Source organism: Ornithodoros turicata, chromosome 1 (assembly GCF_037126465.1).
Source record: "Ornithodoros turicata isolate Travis chromosome 1, ASM3712646v1, whole genome shotgun sequence".
NCBI lineage: Eukaryota > Metazoa > Arthropoda > Arachnida > Ixodida > Argasidae > Ornithodoros > Ornithodoros turicata.
In genome coordinates this window covers 31,204,314-31,223,717 of record NC_088201.1, presented here as the reverse complement: position 1 = coordinate 31,223,717, position 19,404 = coordinate 31,204,314, and the positions used below count along the sequence as shown (strand labels likewise).

Genomic DNA, 19,404 nt, shown 5'->3' with positions numbered 1-19,404 from the left:
AGAAAAATGAGAAAATGTCACACCCTCAGAACAAATCAGGGTGCAACCTTGAGGAAAGGAATGCTGTGGGCGTCTGGCCCTTTCTTCTCTGAGCGCCACCCTGTCACTTCCCTGCTTGGGGAGTGACGTCACACCGCCGCAGCCTCTGCAGCTGCGGAAGCAGCGCGGATCTTTAAAATTATTTTATTTAATATCCAAGCACTTTTCAGACGGAAAAATTAACCAAGCATAGAATGTCGACCAATGGCGAACATGGTGGTATGGATTTCATAGATGGGTTTCCAGATGCGATGGTATCAGTAGAGTTAGACTAGTTTGGTAGCGTGCTCGCCAACTGATCCTGAAGTAGCAGGTTTGAACCTGGCACGTCATGATCAGAGTTCTCATAACAATTTATGCCACGAATATGCTACGACAGTTTGTTTCTACACAGTGGAGAGGGTACGGTTTTGAGAACCCACGCGACTGTCTGTCCACTCTCACGCGGCAGCAATAAGGGGGTATAAGCGTGGACCAGCACTGGTCCACAGAAGAGACCACGTGCGAGTCACCTTGAAATGTTACCCCTTTTTTGGGGGGAGGGACCAATAAGGTCGCTCCACGAGGAATTTGGGAGAGGGAAACTAGAGAGCTGCGCAGACAGCTGACCGATTTGCATAGCGTATTATATAGTTGTCTTTGCACGGCTTGCAAATGTTGCAAATAGAGTGTGCATTGTGGAGTTCTTGCCAGACGTTGTCGACGGTTAAATTTTCTCAGACAAAGTGGAATATACGCAACAACAACGTAGCTATAAAGGGGGGGGGGGGGGGGTTCAACTGTCCCCAGAAGTCGTATCTTTGGTGGTGCATTTAGGAGAAGGGATTCGAGGGTGAAATCCTCTCTCCCACGTATCGGGCCCGTATACCACTCCCCACATATTTTTCTGGCTACGCTTCTGTAATGAAGTGCTGACAGCCTTACAGAGGTGCCGCCTTATGTAGTGTATTCGGATATAAGCCGCATATCAGCACTGTATAAGCTCATCGCGGTGGAACCATAATTTATGTATTAGTATTTCCTGTGCAAGTACTTTCTACACTAAAAAAATATTTTAGATGCGGACAGAAACTGGTTTGCTGAATGAAAATTCGTGATGCTCCCTTCCTACTGTACAAGCGTACAAAGCGTGTGTGAGATTGCGTGTATGGCCGCCATCTTTGCACGCTGTCTACTGAAACAGTAGCGTTGCTTTATTTTAAGCTGGAGGTAAGGGTTATATTCATTAGAACGACCGAAATAATTCCCGAAAGTCATTGTCAGTACATACCTTGTGTTCGGGGGGCGATCACAACTACAACTCTAGTGGATTTACATATGCGTCATTTGAAGCCGAGCGGCATTCTCGACATTTTGTCTCAAAAAAGAATGCCTCTGCAACTTGCTAAACGACTTGGCAGAATGCTGTACATTGTACTTTTTGACATATTTTAATGATGAAAGCACGACCTGTAATTACGATATGTGACTGAGGACGGGTTTGCGAGATCGGTAGCGGAATGTGTGTGTTCTCTACAGCCCACTGCATTACTGAAATTGTCAGTTTCAAGTAGCTGATGAGTAAAGGTGCCGTAAATAAGGTGCACACTAGAATCGCATGCTCGCTAATGCTTGTTGAGATTTGCAATATCTACACATATGCACCTGTTTTTATTTATTAATTAGATTGGAATGGGACTGTGTCAAATCCGCCCTTTTAATGCCTCCACCCTATGTATGGACGCACGGTGAAGAATCATTTGTGAATATGTTTGAGGAAAGACAAAGCCATGTAGAGAAATGAAATGTCTTGCTCTGCAGCAGGGATGCCTATGGACTCTCACGTTAGCAACGACACTTCAGATCCCGCAAAAGCTACGTCTCGCATATACGTTGGAAACCTTAAAAAGCACATACTTCGAGAGGATTTAGAGAAGCTATTTACTAAGTACGGCAGTATCCAAGGTGAGTTTATATGCAAGGTCGTAAAGTAACTAAATAAAGTACCTGAGTACTGGTCATTTATGAACTTTCCAATGAGTTGCTACTTCTATTCAGTTACATTTACGTCTGAGTTGCTACAAATACCCGTGCCTCAATTTTTCCAGAAGCGGGCAATTGAAGTGTGCATTGTGAAGTTACTTTATGGTGTTCCATCTCAGGGCTTTGTGATTTTTCAGATGCATCACTCAGTTTTGTGACAGTTATTTATGTTTCACATCTTAAACAAGGAATACAGTCAAACTCCTTTACAACGAAACTCAGGGGACAGCAAAAAAAATTCGCAGTAAAGGTATTTTCGTTAAAAAGGATGTCCATTATTGGACCTATAGGCTCCAGCGGGACCGCAAAAAAAATTTGCTGTAGTGGTATTTTCGTTAAAAAGGTGTTCGCTATAAAGGAGCTTGACTGTATATGAGATATATGTAGTATGTATATACTGTGGTTTTGACATAGTTCTGAAGAGTGGTGCCATGCAAATATGGCAGCAGATGTGGATGGGGGCCTCTGGGGTGACCATCCCCTACAAAACTGGATGTGGGGCTTTGTCGGACTCACCCTTGCAGAGATGAATGTACCAATGATTTTTTTTCTGTTGGACCCTAGAAATGTTGCTAGGCATGTCACCCCTAGAAGTGTGCTTTGCATTTGACTATGATGGGTAAAATAGCACAAATGTAGGCAGGCATGAATGAATTCCATGCTGAAAAAGTCTGAACGTGAACGACGAGCACAGTCCAAGAAAAACTACGGGTTGTCTCTCACTCTACTCTTCATGGAGGAGAGTGCAGACATGTTCAGAGCTAGCCTCGACGTAGCCTCGAGTCAGGGGTGGCTTGTCCTGTGCTATCATACAGCTAAGGCAGTGAAACACAGAAGAAGGGACGCAACACTTAAGCATCATAACACCCAATTGCATGTTTCGGTTAAAGAGCAGTGACTGATAATCCCATTGCTGGTGCCTTTCATCAGCTGCCGTTCTTTTATCTTTGCTCAACCCCACAGAAGCTTAGGATTCTTGGCTGATGGTTTGGTTAATAATGGTGTGACATTTTTCTTTTATGTATACAGTCAACCCTTGATTTATGAAAGGTTAAAATTCCTAGAAAAATCTTTCATAATTTATAGAATTTGTAAATCAAGGTCTGGCATGAGGAAGGGGGCTGTGTTTTCTCCCAAAGGGCATCATTGATGAAGCGGGGGAATTCATAATTAGAGCGTTGGCTGTATATGATGCATTGGAGAGGAACTGTTAACAAGCGTGGTGCAGAATATGCAACTGTACAATCAGTGAAATTGATAACAAGCAGTCTCTTTCACAGAACAGTTCTTTGAATTGCACTCAATCATTGAAGACTATCTTGATAAATGATAGGTTTGCGAACTTTACTGTGAGAGTGTTTATTCACTTTTGTCACTGTTGGCACTGAGCATCACAATATTAATGCTGACATGTGATCTTTTGTGGTGAGGGAAAAATGCAAAAGAGGATGAAATTTTAGGTGCCTGACATGTTATCCCAGTGATGTGTTACTACTGTACGTCCATCATTTAAGCAGTACAAATGTACTAAAGTCCAGTAGTTGTTCTGTATCACAGCTGTGACGTTGTCCAAAGTATAGTTGCATGGTTCGGAGGTCGTGAGGAACGCCTGCAAAATGCAGTCATGTGAACCATGAACACATCAGCCAAATAAATGGATTCTTGATTTACAGGCTCCAGAATGCCTGTGGAACACAATCTGCTATACTGTTGCCAGCTTGTTGGCACTGTCAATCATATCTTGTGCATACTGTGCTTCCATGTTGGATATGTCCTGTAGGCCACACTCCTGCAAAGACGAAAAGTGAACACTTTTGCAGCAGAATTGCCAGAGCATTGGAACTCTGCACTCCCTCACATGGGTGTCATCTAGCTGCATTTTAGGGTGCTAGGTGTGCCAAAGAATATCTGGGCGCATCAGAGAAGAGTCATGACATAGTTTCTTACTTCGTAGCGACAAGTCCTGAAACACAAGACAGACAAAGAGAGCACAAACTGACAATCCAATTTACTGGTTTGAGCTGTCTTCGTTTGTTTTATTACTTGTTGCCCATGCTCGAGCATAATTTAGTGATTTAACTATCATGAAAATGTTATTAGATATGAATCCAGAATCCCATAGTCTGGGTTTAAGGAATAGGAGTAAATGCACAATGAATCTTTGGATGTATAATTGCAAAGGATCTCTGAAATTTGTAATCAGTTTGCAAATGGCGTATTGTGTGAAAGGCATTTTTGTAACAACTATAAAATGTAATACTACATTAATGTGATGTTGCACTTAAAATTATTGTAGCAAATGCTAGGAATTGAAACATGTGCTGTTCACTTAATGCTTCAATTTTAGACATTGATTTCTGTCTGCAAAGCTGGAATGCACGCTGCTCATGCTCGTAGCAGCTATTCAGTAGCTGAAAGTTGCATGTTATGTGTATCTTGTCCTTAAAGCATAGCTCTGAAAATTAGTGCAGGTCAATTTCAAATTTTACACCATTAGCTTGTGGTAGTTTTTTATACTGTTTCGGTTAATATCTTCTCGTATGTGATCTCCAAGCTTGTGATATTGGTACATCTGTTTTGAAACTTTTCTTCTGTTCCTCTTATATTAGTACAAAGGTGTCTAAAAGTATACAAAGTGTCTTCATATAAAATGTCACCAGGCATGTGTTTTGTCATAAGCTCCTACACTGTCAATGTTTCATTGTCACTGTTCTTGTGTTGTCATGATTCACTTTCCAAGCTATAACTAATTGTGATATTTGTAGCAAAATTTACTGTATAAGTGGTTAGTTTCAGGGTCTTAAAGGAGCATGGAGGGCACCTCAAACGCGTTTTTCCTTTCCTGTGTTTTTTTTTTTTTTTTTTTTTTTTTTGTGATAAGGACATACTACCTTGAGGAACTGTCACGCAAAATATTTCCTTTGGGAAGCGCGCATTTCCTGCGAAAATTAGTTCATAAGAATGCATGTAGCAACGGCAAACTCTCCGAGCCCCTCCTGGTGTGTTGTGACGTCAGCTCATCCGAGTGCTTTTATTTGCTGCCAAGAATTGTCTGCTACAGAGTGGGAGCAAGATGACCAGTTCACTGCTTTGGGTCAGACATGGGACACGCAATGCCAAATACAATCGCAGAAGGAAAGAAAAATTATATGTGCTCCTCACTATTGAGTGGATGCCGTGACGTCGCAGACTGGCAGCTGTGGAAAGGGGCTTTTCTGATATGCGAGATAGAAAGCTCTCTTGTGCACCAGGATTGTGTGCTAAATTTGTTCTTTTCGTGCAAATATGTGTCCCCCAGGGCTTTTGATCCTAATTTCTACTACTGACATATTTCTATTCAAGCTCTTTCATGCTCCTTTGAGAATTTGGGTGGAGGCATTCTAGAGGATGAATTCTTTAGGGGCAGAAGACTCCATTTTCGTGAGAAACTGGTGTGTGTGGGTGTGGGTGTGGGTGGGTGGTGAAACTCATGCACTAATGCTGGACATATCAAACTTTTCGTGAATAATTTTTTCAAACCATATCTTCCAAGTTACCCATTTCTGCAGCTATTTTGAAAACCTTCATTTATCTGACCGTCAAAATTAAACCCTCTGCGTTAGTTGCACATTTCTTTGGATGTTGCTTCCATGGGTTGCTTAATGATGGACTAGCTGCTCCACTTCAATCAAAACTGAGGGGGCAGGGGGAGATATGTTTGTTGTAAAGGATCGGGGGGAAGTTAGCGATACACAAGTTTGCCTGCAATTCTCTTTAAAAGAATAGTTTGATGTCTAGTCATAATCGGCATCAAATCAAGATGCTTGCTTCAAAATTTAACTTGCAGCTATGAAGGGGTAAACTCATTATATACTACATCCTTCTGTTCATGGACCTTGTTTGGCTCCCTTCCCTGACGAGCAGTTTCTTTGCCAAGTGGCTCTCCAAATCGAGCAGTTTCTTGGTAGAGGCAGATTCTCTGATGTGCTGACCTGTTGAATGTTAGAGTTACACTAAGCTGAGATTATGCTCAAGTCACCTCAAGGCATGTCCTAACACATGCAGACTTTTTCAACACACCCACTGCTTTCATCCATAGTGACGTTGAGAAATTATTGAATGCCCCTTGTCAGGTATGTAGAAGTACAGATAAACTTTTCCTGTTTGCTGACACTATTCTGGACTCTTGCTTGGTTTTGCATGCCATATCTGAGTTGTGGTTTTGAATGTGGCACTTGTTTTCTAAATGAGATGCAATTATATTAGATAATTGGTTAATCTTGAGGTCTTAATAATTTGTGAATTTGTATTGGAAGCACATTTGGGGGATATTTCATGGGACCCAAATTTTGCAGTCCATGACTGACAAGATGGCGTATATGCAGGCAAGCTGGTGAAAGAACTCCATTATGTAAAAGCCTGAGTCTGGGCACACAGAGTGTGCCCAGACTGTGTGTTGACCAGTGTGTTTGTGTCGTCCCTCTGTGTGCCCAGACTCAGGCTTTTACATAATGGAGTTTTTACAGTCCATCTTCTGTTTCACTGTACAATTGAGCACTAGGTCAGCATGCTGCAAGTCTGAAACTTTGCTGAGACATAGAGAATTGTCAGTGCTTCCTGTAATGTTATTAGGCAGGCTGCTCAGTCAAAGTGAACTATTCACTGAAGGTTGGGACGAGGTAGTAGGGTGACATGATCAGGAACTGCAACACATACAGTTGTATAATGTTTAATACCAGTCATGGGGCGGTATGTGAACGTGCGACCAACAGCCGAGAGGATGGGACAGAGGAGGAAGCTGAGCTGGGATAAGATGATCAGCACTGGACGCAGGAGGAAGCCTAAACAGTGCAGTCCAACGCGGTACTGGCCAAACTGTCATAGACTACATCGATGAAGCCTGCATGTTGCGAACCGATCATTACGGTGGTCCGTAGCTGGTCTTCCTGATGGTGTCTGCCTCAGGGCCGCAGGATACGTTCATTCACGAGGGGAGGGGGGGGGGGGGTCCCAACCTGGATGCATGCAGCACACACGCACACTCTTTTGGCACCAAGCATGACACTTCCCCAACACTTCAGTGGGGTGAACATGACATCAGCGTTCAAGCTTACATTTGAAAGTTGAAAACGACTGGAATGGTGAAATGAGTGTGGTGAAAATGTTGCCAAAGTATGCCAAATGCACACTGAAACAGTGAGTGCTACAGTAAATTGTACACAGTGGGGTCTCTTCAACAGTGTGTAACTTGTTTGCTGCACATTTCATTACCCATACTTTCCTTATGTTGTCTTGCAGGATATTAATTTTACATAAAAATGATGCTCATTAAATTCCTAGTAATTTGCAAAAATTTTTATGTCTGGTGGACTACTTTTATAGAAAGTAGCAACACAGCACAGAATGGGATCAATAGCAGGCATAGGGTTACGGCACTGTCATAGAATTCTGAGAACTCTAGTTGATGAATTCAGGTCAAGATATGTTACTTTGATCTATAATAATATAACATATAAAATATGTAACAAATTTTTACTCTGTCATCTCGCATGCGTCGTCTAGCTATTTATATTGGGCCTTACATATACGTGGTTGCATTCAAGTCATGTCAATGTTTCAGGAATCTCTTTGCACAAAGGCGGCTTTGGATTTGTCCAGTTTAAAACTGAAGAGGAAGCAGAAGCTGCCGTAAAGGGCGAGGGAGGCATATTCTTCAAAGGGTGTCTCTTGCGTAGGTGAAAAATTTTGTTTAACAGTGAAATCTTGTTGATTGTTTAAGAGAAGGTGTGCAAGAAAATATTCTGAATCAGGAGCCACTAAAAAAATTTTAATAGTGACAAGCAACTAAAATTGTGTGTATCCAATTTGCTTTTCAGCAATGAAAATTTGAGTCTGAGTTAGCATCAGCAGGAGCGAGGCACATCATTTCATGTACGCTAAATTAATCTAAGCATGGTTAATAATTGCTTCATTAAATCATTATATTTGTTATTGCTCTGTGACGTGTAGTATTGTGTTCCATCTTCGATGTGTACATAGGATTAAAGTAGCACAAAAGTCATTTTTAACACCCTGTTTTCTTCCTATAAAACTGTTAAGTAGGCCAGTAAGATGCACCATGTGAAGTAATTTACACCACAGAGTCATAATTATCGCAGAAATTGAATTTAAAATACGCCGCAAAAAGCGACTGTGTGCAACGGTGGTGAAGAGCAGTTCCAGCCTGTGATCTGCCTGGAACCTCGCGCTTACGCTACAAGGAGAACGCTCGCTGATTGGTCCAGAGAAATGTTGTCTGCTACTCGGCTGTTCGGGGTTCTGAAAAAGTGCTGCTATTGGCTCGGTCATGATTTGGCCGCTCCTTCTATCCCTAATTCTCCGGGAGAACTGGTTTACGGTGGCAAAGGGACAAGGCACTGACCCCCACTGACCGGCGAACCAGAACGATTTCTCCTTGTAACATAATCGGTGACGTGGCATCATACCTTCTCCTCCTCGTTATACCCGGAGTGGCACACCTGATGATGTGCCATCAGGTGTGCCACTTCAATTGCCCGCTTCCATTATTTTGGAAGCGGGCAATTGAAGGCATACAGGCTTACATGGCTACACAGGCATACATGGCTGACATGGCCCAAGTATGTACCATGGCACATACTCGGGCCATGTTTATGTGAGTTTTTTTCTGGGAAACAAATTGCACACATCAAAACCTTTTGCGCTATTCGGTAAAATGACACACACACTTTCATCAGACATCTTAATCTGAAATTTTTTTGGATGGTCCTCTGTACTCCTTTAAAGGGGCCGTAAACAGGCCACCAAACATTTCTGAAATAATGATACCCCATGAAAGAACGCAGATCATAATACCCGAATATACATTTCGTTGGGCTCGTGCCAGCTCATTGACCCATATAAATGCTTTCAAAGATGAGTAACCAGCGAGCCTCTCTCCACCACGCATACGTCACATGGCTACGTAGCGTTTTGCCGTCCAATCGGGGGGTCGAGCTGCGCACATGACGTTTCAAATTACCAGCCAATAAACATACTTCGTTATCAGCTGTGAGTCAGAGCGCTCAGTTTGTTTGTGTGAAACGACGTTTTGCGCTCCGTGGTTCCGAAATTCAATATCGTGACATCTTCAACATCTCCGGCTGGCGCAAACGTCAACAGTTGAGCTGCTATCACATGACGCGATTCGAACCCGGGTTCATCCCAGTCACGACGTGACATGGCCAGCACGCTATCCACTGGACCACGCGAGCTGGTGACGCGATGCCGCGTGACTCAAATCAAGTACGGCAGCCCAGTTGTTGGAACCATTCGAAGATGACGATGTTCCATCACGCACCTACTAACCTACCTAAGATTCCGGAACTGTAGTCCCGGATATTCATTCACGCTCCTGGTGTGTGCTGCGTGCTACTGCCCAGAAAACGTAGTGCGCGTATGATACCTAAATTAAACGCATTTCTTGCTCAGTTTGAGGCTGTAACTGTTTAGATTTTGAATAGAAGAGGATTCACGTTCATCTAGTCCAATTCCGCATTTGAAATAAAATCATACGTGGAACACTCAATTGTAATTGGTGGGGAAAGCGCTACGTCAAAATGACGTAAAGTTAGAGCGCGGGGCGGAGCTAAAATGCGAAAGAGTGTAGTGAATATTTCATCCGTATGCAAGCGCCTTTTGTTTTTGAGCGTTAGAAATTGCAAGGAGTTTTCACTGACTAAGTTTCAATAATATAACACAAAGAAATGTGCACCTTTTGTACCTGTTTACGGCCCCTTTAAGAGTTTTTGGGTTTATTAATATGATATAACGTGGTAAGCATCTTCTGATGTTAAAAATGGAACCTGTATGTAAATGTTTTCTCATACATACATTTGCTCCCACCATTGATAGTAAGGACACATTAGCCTCGTTTAGATGAACCTGGCAGGAGCGGGTCGAGTTCACTAGTGGGCTGAGTCAAACCCGACCCGATGCTGTTTACAGGAACTCGTTCCATCTGGAGGCGATTGCAGTGGCGCCTAGTGAGTCGAATCGACCTACCCCCTGCTGTCGGGTTCACTCGACACGACGCGGGGTCAACATGATCCGGCAACGTTTACATGAGCGAGTCGAACCCCACAACCCAACTCAAACCTGGTCCTGTCAAGTTCATGTAAACGTGGCTATTGTTAGTTAAAAATAGCCAGATTAAAATAGATGTGGTGCCAAGCTCTAGTTCACATAATGTCCATTGAACTGCTATGTGCATTTGTGTAAATGTTATGTAAATTATGTTTTATTGCAAGTGAGTAGTGTCACTCGGTGATGTACATTTTTGTGACAGTGCGGTGTCTAGCAGCATGCATTTGTTACTCCGCTCAGTTTTCTTTTTCCTGTGAATGTGCTTGTGATCTGCTTTATTTAGACTTCTTTTGGGGTCTCTTGAAAATTTAGGTTACTGAAAGTAGATTTTGATCAGTATTCTACTAATTTCTCTAAACTACTTCTAAGTTTTTTGTTACTAACATTGCAGAAGTCACTTTTGGCTGCTACATCACCAGTGACAGTTCTTGCAAACATAGATTGTGCATTTGTCAGTGAATTTTTCCTTGCCACAGAGTTGCGTGTGTGCTCCCCGCAAGATCCTAGGCATCCTGGGAGGTCGAGCTCAAGAGAACGGGACAGGTAGGTCTCTCTCTCTCTCTGTTTGGCATGACCCTTTCCTTAGAACATAGCTGATTTGGGTCAATTTTAGGCAACCATTTCCAAGCAGATATCTTGGCAACATTTGTTTTTAAAAGTGCTAAAATTTTCTCACGCACATTGAATGTGAATAGTGAGGTAAATAGCCTTCAAATGCTAGACTGAGCAACGTGGTCACAAACGTGTGCATGTAAGTTCCTAAATTGTCGGTCAATAATTTCATGACTCCTTCAATGTATTGCAAACAATGAGCTCATACATAGGGTTATTGCACTTGCAAGTTCTGGCGTCAGCGGACCCAGACATACCAGCTAACCACCCTTGATTTACGTGTTGCATTTCATTCCATTGCCAAGAAGGCCAGGTTTGGTGGTGAGCCGATTGTTTGGCCACCACACCGCACAGTGTGGTTGAACACCACTTATGCAGAACACTTGTGCACATTCCATGATCTCCACAAAAAATTCAGAAGGCTGGATTGAATCATAAAGACAGGCTGTTGCACACTGGCAAGCACTTTATGAGATAGCTTGGCTGCAGAGGAACATGTGCATTGCTACTCCAAGAATGCCTGACTTGGGCCTTATAACTGCACTAATGATAACTAGAGATGAGTGCGGGTAAGAAAATTCATACCCGAAACCGCACCACACCCGCGGGACCACGACCCGCATCCGCAGCATTGTCCTTGGTGCAACCCGCATCCGCAACCGCACATCCCGATGGGTACCCGCATACCCGCAGGTGCACCCGCAGCTCAATGCGCCCGCATGTTTCAGTTGTGCCACATGATCGTCGCAGCACGAAATGATTTATTGATGCTGGGTACACGGTCCGTTAGCGAGCCACTTTTCCAACAATCGGAAGCTGTGGGGACTGTGGCGACAGTTGACATGGTTGCCAGCCTACTAACGCGAAGCGAACCAGTCATTGTGTCGAAAGATAGCCAAAATTAGCCTTATGTGACAAACATAGCCAAAGAGCGACGACAACAACTTTATTTTGATATGATGAGTGGGGAGTTTCATCGCCAGGGGCGATACACTGCCCCATTTTTTATTGCCTGCACTACCAACCTTCCTGGTCTCGTAATCAGCTGGACTCTCGCCCTCCCTCTCTCAAAGAGTAAGCATAGAACGTGGCGCCAGTAAATGACAAAGCTGTCATCATCTTGCCCACTACGGAAGGACTGGATATGGAACGTCTTGGGAAATATTTTGGGCGCAATGTTCGCGGTAAATCGGGTCGTACACCAAAAGCCGACAGGCTGGTTTTGCGCCTGTTATTGCGAGTATACCCGCGTAGGCAGTGCGGGTCTACCTGACCTGCGGGTCTACCTGCGCCTTACCCGCGATGACACGTAAATGTGTACCAGCAAAGAGCAGACTTGCGTCCGGGTATCCGCGGGTATACCCGCACCTCACTCATCTTTAATGATAACTCCCTAGAGGCAGTGCATAGCTGATGTGTTTGTAAATATTCCTACAGTGGTTATCATCGTAGCAGGTTAAAGAAATATTCCATCTGTGTTCAGAGATTAGTTGACGAACTGCTACCGCAGCTGCTACTAATCTCACGTGAAGTGTAGACATATTGTGGTGCATGTGTTACTGTTTTGGTTTGTTTTGTTTGCTCAAGTCCTACCAGGTAGATGTGGCCCCATAAATGGCCCTTTTTCACATACATGTCGTACCCTAGCGGCTCTCCATCGAACCATGCTCGGCGCGCGCCAAAACACATCCTTGTGGGTAGCACAAAGGACCAAAACTGGTCCGCAGTGGGACCAACGAACTCGCGTTGTTCGTGCGGTCTCCCCACTGGTCCCCACTTCTGTTGTCCCCATACTATGCCGTCTAGTGAAGACTGAGATAACCCTGTCCGGTGCCTCAAGGTCATGCACATGCACGTAGGCTGTTGTGACAAAGGGCTATTAAAGCTTGTCGTGCATGTTTATCATGCACATCAAGCTGTTTTAGTATCCATGTATTGACAGTGTGCTCCGTCCACCTTTCACATGCATCTTTTATACCTGTGGTAATTAACCCTGGAAACTTTTGTGCAAATAAATTGTGCTGTGCAGGAAATTACTCATAGTTATGGTGCCAGGCTATTTTTGAGTCCCATTACGGTTGTTTCAACATTCACGTGGAATACTTTGCACCTCAGCCTGGCTGGAACGTACAGAAACCTGGTTTTTATGTCGAACATATAGCTTTTGTGGGAGTTGTGTTATTTTTTATGCAAATTGGCTCTTCTTGATCATAGCCATGCTTGATAGAGTGTCAGAAGGACAGAATGAGCTGCCGAAAGGCCCACAGTACTAAGTTTTCTTAAGATGGCACATGTGACTCTTTGCCCTCTAAGTCTCCTTAGTTCATCAGCATCTGTTCAGTGCTCAGGGATAAAATGTTGAGATTAAAACTGCAGTATTCATTATGAGATGTTTACTGCATTGCAGCACAATAGCTGAGTATGTATAGACCCTTATGTTTTCGGGTTTTATGTCTTTTCGAAATTAGGGGTAAAAATTTGTTTTTATTTCAGGAATTGTAAAATTTGGTGCTACCGGGTGGAAAATAAAAGAAATGCTTCTCGCATTTTAGATCAATGTGAGATGGCCTTTGCTGAATGTGCGGTGCTTATCGCCCTACAGGCCCTCTATTGGTAGCTGAATTAGCACTTCGGTAAATTCTTTTTTTCTTTTTTTTAGGGGGGTTACCCAAAGTGATGATGATGCAAGTCGGGGTGGGGTGGAGGGTAAAAACAGGTTTTACCGGATTTTACCCTTCAAAAAAGGGCTCTAAAATTGCATAAGCTTGCCATGCATGCACACGAAACACATGAAAGTGATATGTTTGCACTAAGTCAGTGCCTGGGTGCACCAAATACCACAACGTTGGCCTGGCAAATAATAGCTCATTATTGGAGAGAAAAATATCTAGTACTTTTTCACAGAATATTTGCTGGAGTATGTTGTATTACTTTTTACCCCCTCTTTATAGGGATTATTCTAGTCACGACAGGCGCCAAGATATGGACATGGGACGCGATAGGTCTCCAATTCGACGTGGTGATAGCTATGATGACAGAGGACGTGACTACAAGAGAGATGACAGGTATGACTGGCTAGTGTTTCATGTTGCAGTGCTTTGCATACGTGTGGCAGGTTATAAATGCTTGTGTATTATGCACAGACCCCCACTGGGGAAGCCATTTGACCGTTCTCCTCCTCCTCGCCGCGGGGAAGAAAGCTTTCACGACCGTCGTTTTGGTCGTGATGATATGAGAGGCTACGGAGGAAGGGATGGACCTCCACCATCCTTTGGGAGAGATGATGTGGGACGACCACCCACAGGCCCTCCAAGGGATTTTGGAAGGTTCAGTGCTCGTGAAGACAGGTGATACTTTTCACTGTGTTCTTTCCTCCCATATTACCATCATGTACCATACTGCAACAAACTTTTGCTCACCTTGTTTCCTCATTTTGCAATTCTTGTAGTTATTGTATGAGGCCAAAACCTTATTTTTGGTGTTTTACATAGCTGACATCTCCATCTGTGTTTCCAGTGCTTGTGTAGCCAGGGACCCTATCCAATGTGTCTCAATAGCGCTAACGTGTCATTCGAGGGATACGTGTCATTTCCCGGGATAATGCCCCCGTCAAGCAGCCATCCGCTGCTTTTTGGCATATCCCCTCAAACTATGTATGTGTTCCCCATGCGCAATAAAGATAGAAAGAAAGAGAACGTGCCGGACTCTGTGGTTCAGTCTGTAACGTGTCCGCCAGTTGTTCAAATCCGGCAGAGGACGGCAGCAACTTGGTGGAAGGGCACAAGTTGCTCAGACAGGCCTTCTTCCGCGAGGGATGTTAAATATGGTGGCTCGAGATTTCGGTGCACGTTAACCCTCAGGTGGACAAAATTAATCTAGAGACCCGACCACTGTGGCGTCACTCATGAGCACAGTTGTCTCGCGACGTAAAGCCCGGAATTATATATATTGTCATTCAAGAATGAGTGCACGTAATGTAACTTAATGCTAGCAGTGACAATTTGGTATTCCCTGTGCTCCTAATGTGTCGTCTGTAAACGAGGGTGTTGGTTGCGGGAACGAGAGGGCATCAGCCTTGTCGTTTAGGAGAAGGAAAGCTATTGAGGTGGCTGCTAGCTGTTTCACGCGACTTCTGTCCATGGTTGACACGTGGATCCGTATGACGCCTCTGCTTTCAAATCAAATTGTTTTCCACATGTTTCTCTTCAGCTCTTGGCTGAGAGGGCCCATGTCACATTTCCAGGTGTCTCAATGTGTATCAGGTGTAAGCATGATGTGAAGCTCGTGGATGGGTGGAGCCAAGCTAAACATGCAGTCGTTAGAAGTGGCAATGAAATACCCAAACTGGCAAATGTTGTTCATGGGGATCGGGATCGCTCCCTAATGATAGACCCCGTCCCCCCTCCCATACTAATACTGCTCATACTACTGTCAGTAGCTCTTGTCGTTTGCTTGGAATTGACCTTTTTCACGTACGCGTCGTATCCTAGTGGCTCTCCAGCGAGCCACCCCCGGCGCACGCCAAAACAAACCCACGTGGGTAGCACAAAGGACCAAAACCGGCCCGGAGTGGGACAAATGAGCTTGTGCTGTTTGTGCTGTGTCCCCACTGGTCCCCACTTCTGTCGTCCCCATCTCGCGTCATCTATTGAACATTTGGATTGATTGATCTATAATTTGGAAGGCAATTTGGCAGAGGTGTGCTGTAACTACTTTTTTAGTATAGTTTAACTATAACTGCTGTGTCAAATTGTAGTTTAACTACTAGTGTAACTACATCACAGCCGCACTAGTTAAAACTACTTTGCAACAATTACGATGTAGTTTAACCGCATTTTTAACTACTCTGATATTTTGTGCGCGTTGTTATATCTATGATCGCTTAGGCGTAGAAATAGCATGTGAGTGCGTGGGGAGCGAGAAGACAGTGAACTCCCGCACTCGCAACAGTCATAGCACAGCACGCGCCCCACCATACAATACCGATGTGGTGATGTGTCAACGATAAGGTCATGACCTCCAATCTGACGATGGAGGGGGCGTAAACTTCTTGAATGGGCTGTGTGTGTCGATCGTTATGTACCCTGATTAACACAAAAGACGTACTTTTTGCTCACGTGCCATAGCATTTCTGTGCGCAAGATTGACAATGAATGTCTACATTCCGCGTCTAATCAGTCTAACTCGACCAATGCCCCGACAGCCAACGGTCCTGTTGCAACACTTTGGATACTGTCCTGACTCCCCTTAGAAAATTCTTCAAAAATGCCAAGTAGTTGTAGCCCGCTGTAACCTAACAACTGTAGTCAACTACCATTTTTGCAAGTAGTTTCTAACTACTTTTTAACTACTATGCAGTAGCTTAACTAGTAGTTTAACTACAAGTAGTTAACTGCTGCACATTCCCTGCAATTTGGGTACAGGGACCTTCCCTCTAGGGGGTGAGTGTAAACATACTTTTGCAGTCGGCATTGATACACTATGCTAATAATATTAATAAATATGCTATATTTCAGTATAAAGATAGACCTTGTAAAATGCAGGTATCCTTAACACACATGCCATACTTCAGAAAGAGGGAGATAAACTTGCACATGCCCATAAGCAGTTGTGAAAAAGGTCCATTGATCCCAGTGTTGCTTCTGTGCTATTAAACAAAAGGCATAACCATAATTTAGTGTGTGTGCTAGAGCCCTGCACAGACCTAGGCCCCCTACTCGGCCCACATGCTGGGTCAGGCTTTTTATTGACTGTGTGCTCCGGGTCGACAAAATATGCCAACACCGCGGACTGAGCCCGGGACGACAAACATGTTTCCGAGAGTCTGGCTTGGCTTGGTCACACAGTTAATTCCACACAATGCAGGAGTATTAGTTCATATCATCACGTGCTTACGACATTGCTGTGCATATATTTGCAAAAACAAGCAACGAACACTGCATTATGCGTATGATTTGACGCTATAGAACCTTCTAAAAGCCACTTCACATTGCTCCTGACTCCTCACATATTTCACAATCACGTTCGCAAAGCTTGGTCTCGTGCTGTTGCGGTGTTAAACCGCCAGTTCTTGTATGTTTGTGGCCTTGTCTTTTCTTATAAATTTTCTTTTCAATTTGCTTTAAAGCGCGAGAAACGCGTAAGTCACGTCTGGAAATGCTAAGCCAGGCTCTATTTGCTGAGTCGCCGGGCCGCATAAAAACAGGAAGACCCTGGCCGGATCAGTGTATTTTTCGATGTGCCCGGGCTGGGTCAGGCCCGGAAAAGTCGTCTCGTGCAGGGCTCTAGTTTGTGCATCCCAGGTTTAATGGTTACATGTGTTTCATTACCTAGAAGCATGGTCCACCTACTGGCATTTATGTGTGCGTTTTCGTTCACTAAGGAAATCTGGTGAAAAGTGCACAAAGTTGTGTGATGCAGTTACCATATTTGCTTGCATAATCAATTAACTTTATTTATTTTTATTTTTTTTTTTGCCCGGGAACGTATCGCTATGAAGGGGATGCATTAAAGGGACCATGAAGAGATTCCTGAAATATCTCAGTTCTCTGTGGAGAATGGCTCTCAAGGAGGACTTTTATCAGAAATATATCCGATTTTTGTCATATCGCATTCAACGTGGCCGCAGTTCACACGCAAAAGAAGTGTTGAGTGGTCGCCCACCACACACCCTACAAGCGGTCTGACATCTCCTGCGTCGTTGGCTCACTCCAAAGTTTCATCAAGCCAGTCCGCCTGCGGGGAAGGTGACCTGCTTGTGACATTCATTTAGTTTCTCGGCCACGCCGGCAACAGTCGGGTCGCAGTAGTCGCCTTTTTTTAGCAGTTTTTTTTTTTTTTTTTTAAGTTAATATCTTTGTTATTCTAACCAATGTTTGGTTCGTACTCCCCATGATGAATGTATTAGCGTCCAAGAATGCATTACATATGCATACAGAGGTTTTGAGGATCTCTTGATGGTTCCTTTAATTATGCGAGGAGAAAAAGAATATCAAGGTTCATGTTTGAATCATGATCTTCATGTACGAGGTCAGCTTCCGTTCTGCCAAGCCACAAAGAAATTCTACAGCTTCATTCATCATTAGAAATTCGTCATACAGCTTGCAATAATAGTAGCCGATATCTTGCAGCATGCCAGAGTTACCTTGTGAATGGTCTGTGTGCAGGGAATCGTACAATGCAGAATTCATGCTGATGCTTGACAAGTGTGGCTGTGAAGTGGTCCACACTTAATGTATGATGCAATATTTTGGTGCCAATTGTTGTGCTGCTTGCAGATTTGGTGGACCTGACGGAGGTCGCTATGGACGGGATGACCCTCCTCCTGGACGTTTTGGAAGGGACGACGTGGGTGGCCGCTATGGTGGAAGAGATGACTACTGGGGAGGAGGGGGTAGAGATGACTACCCAAGAGGCAACAGCGACATGCGGTACGGTCGAGATGATCCTCCTGGTGGTCCTGGGTACAGCGACCTTCCCTCTAGGGGGTGAGTGTGAACATACTTCTGCAGTCGGCATTAATATGCTATGCTAATATTAATATTAGTAAATATGCTATATTTCAGTACCTTGTAAAATGCAGGCGTCTTTAAGCGTCCTTAATACACACGCCATATATAGTTATGGAAGACTGTAGCAGCATGCTTGCACGCAAATGTGCTCTACAGGAGTACAGGGTTCGCCAAGATAAACTTCGGGGTTTGTAACGAAGATAAAACAAATCAGAACAGTGTTGGGAAGCTAAAGTAGATGTTAGAAGACTTATTATGCTCCAGAATTTTATGCAGATATCGCCACTTGGTCCGCTTCTCTACGGATAAATCGTGAAAATTAAAAAAAAACGCAGCTGCCTAACATTTCCAATCGGCTATACCTGTGTTTGTCGAACGCGGCGTTGCAGAGTATGACTCTGCATTCAGTTCCACATGTTCACTTGGTTTTGATGTCGTCTGCAAAGCCGCGTTGGACTGTTTCGCCATCTGACGGAAAGGAGCTGAAACACAGGTATATCCAATTGCAAATGTTAGGCAGCGGCGTTTTTTTAATTTTCACGATTTATCCGTAGAGAAGCGGACCAAGTGGCAGTATCCACATAAAATTTTGGCGCATAATGCGTCCTCTAATACCTACTTTAGCTTCCCGCACTGTTTTTTTTAGTTTTATCTTCGTTACAAACCCCGAAGTTTATCTTGGCGAACCCTGTACATTTAACTGAAATATGGGAGCACACCTTCAGTTCTGTAATGGTGCCAATCCCTAAACATACAGATGAATAGTCACTAAGAATTGCAACAAAGAGAGCAGAATGGCTAGTGGGGCTGGATTTTAAGAACAGTATTTACTTCATTTGCTTTTTCTTATGAACAGTGCTAAAATTTAAATTCTCATGAATGTGATATACACAAGCACTCTGTAGGTAGCTTTGCTTATTTCTTAATTTTAGTGGAAAGAAACATGAGGTGCTAGCCTTGAATCATAACTCAGTCGAAGAGAGAAGTATGTGCACAAAGTGTTATACGTACAGTCTAGCCCGTTTATTACAATCCGATATCTCCCATATTATGATCAAATTGCTGGTTCCCGTCAGCTCACCCTTTGAATTTCACGTAA

The 19,404-nt window shown here is 43.8% G+C and overlaps 1 protein-coding gene across 3 annotated transcripts in view; it reads left to right on the top strand.

Moving 5' to 3' along the window:
• The first annotated feature begins 1,140 nt into the window (after positions 1-1,140).
• LOC135377863 (nuclear receptor coactivator 5-like) overlaps positions 1,141-19,404 on the top strand; it is a 33,658-nt gene continuing 15,394 nt past the window's right edge. The window contains exons 1-7 of one of the 3 annotated variants that reach the window (XM_064610579.1): positions 1,141-1,248; positions 1,840-1,983; positions 7,661-7,771; positions 10,659-10,725; positions 13,746-13,859; positions 13,938-14,141; positions 18,072-18,281. In XM_064610579.1, coding sequence (XP_064466649.1) covers positions 1,845-1,983; positions 7,661-7,771; positions 10,659-10,725; positions 13,746-13,859; positions 13,938-14,141; positions 18,072-18,281 — 845 coding nt within the window. In that variant the 5' untranslated portion in view covers positions 1,141-1,248; positions 1,840-1,844. The remainder of the gene's footprint in view (positions 1,249-1,839; positions 1,984-7,660; positions 7,772-10,658; positions 10,726-13,745; positions 13,860-13,937; positions 14,142-18,071; positions 18,282-19,404) is intronic. The other 2 variants (XM_064610580.1, XM_064610581.1) reach the window with 2 other exon arrangements.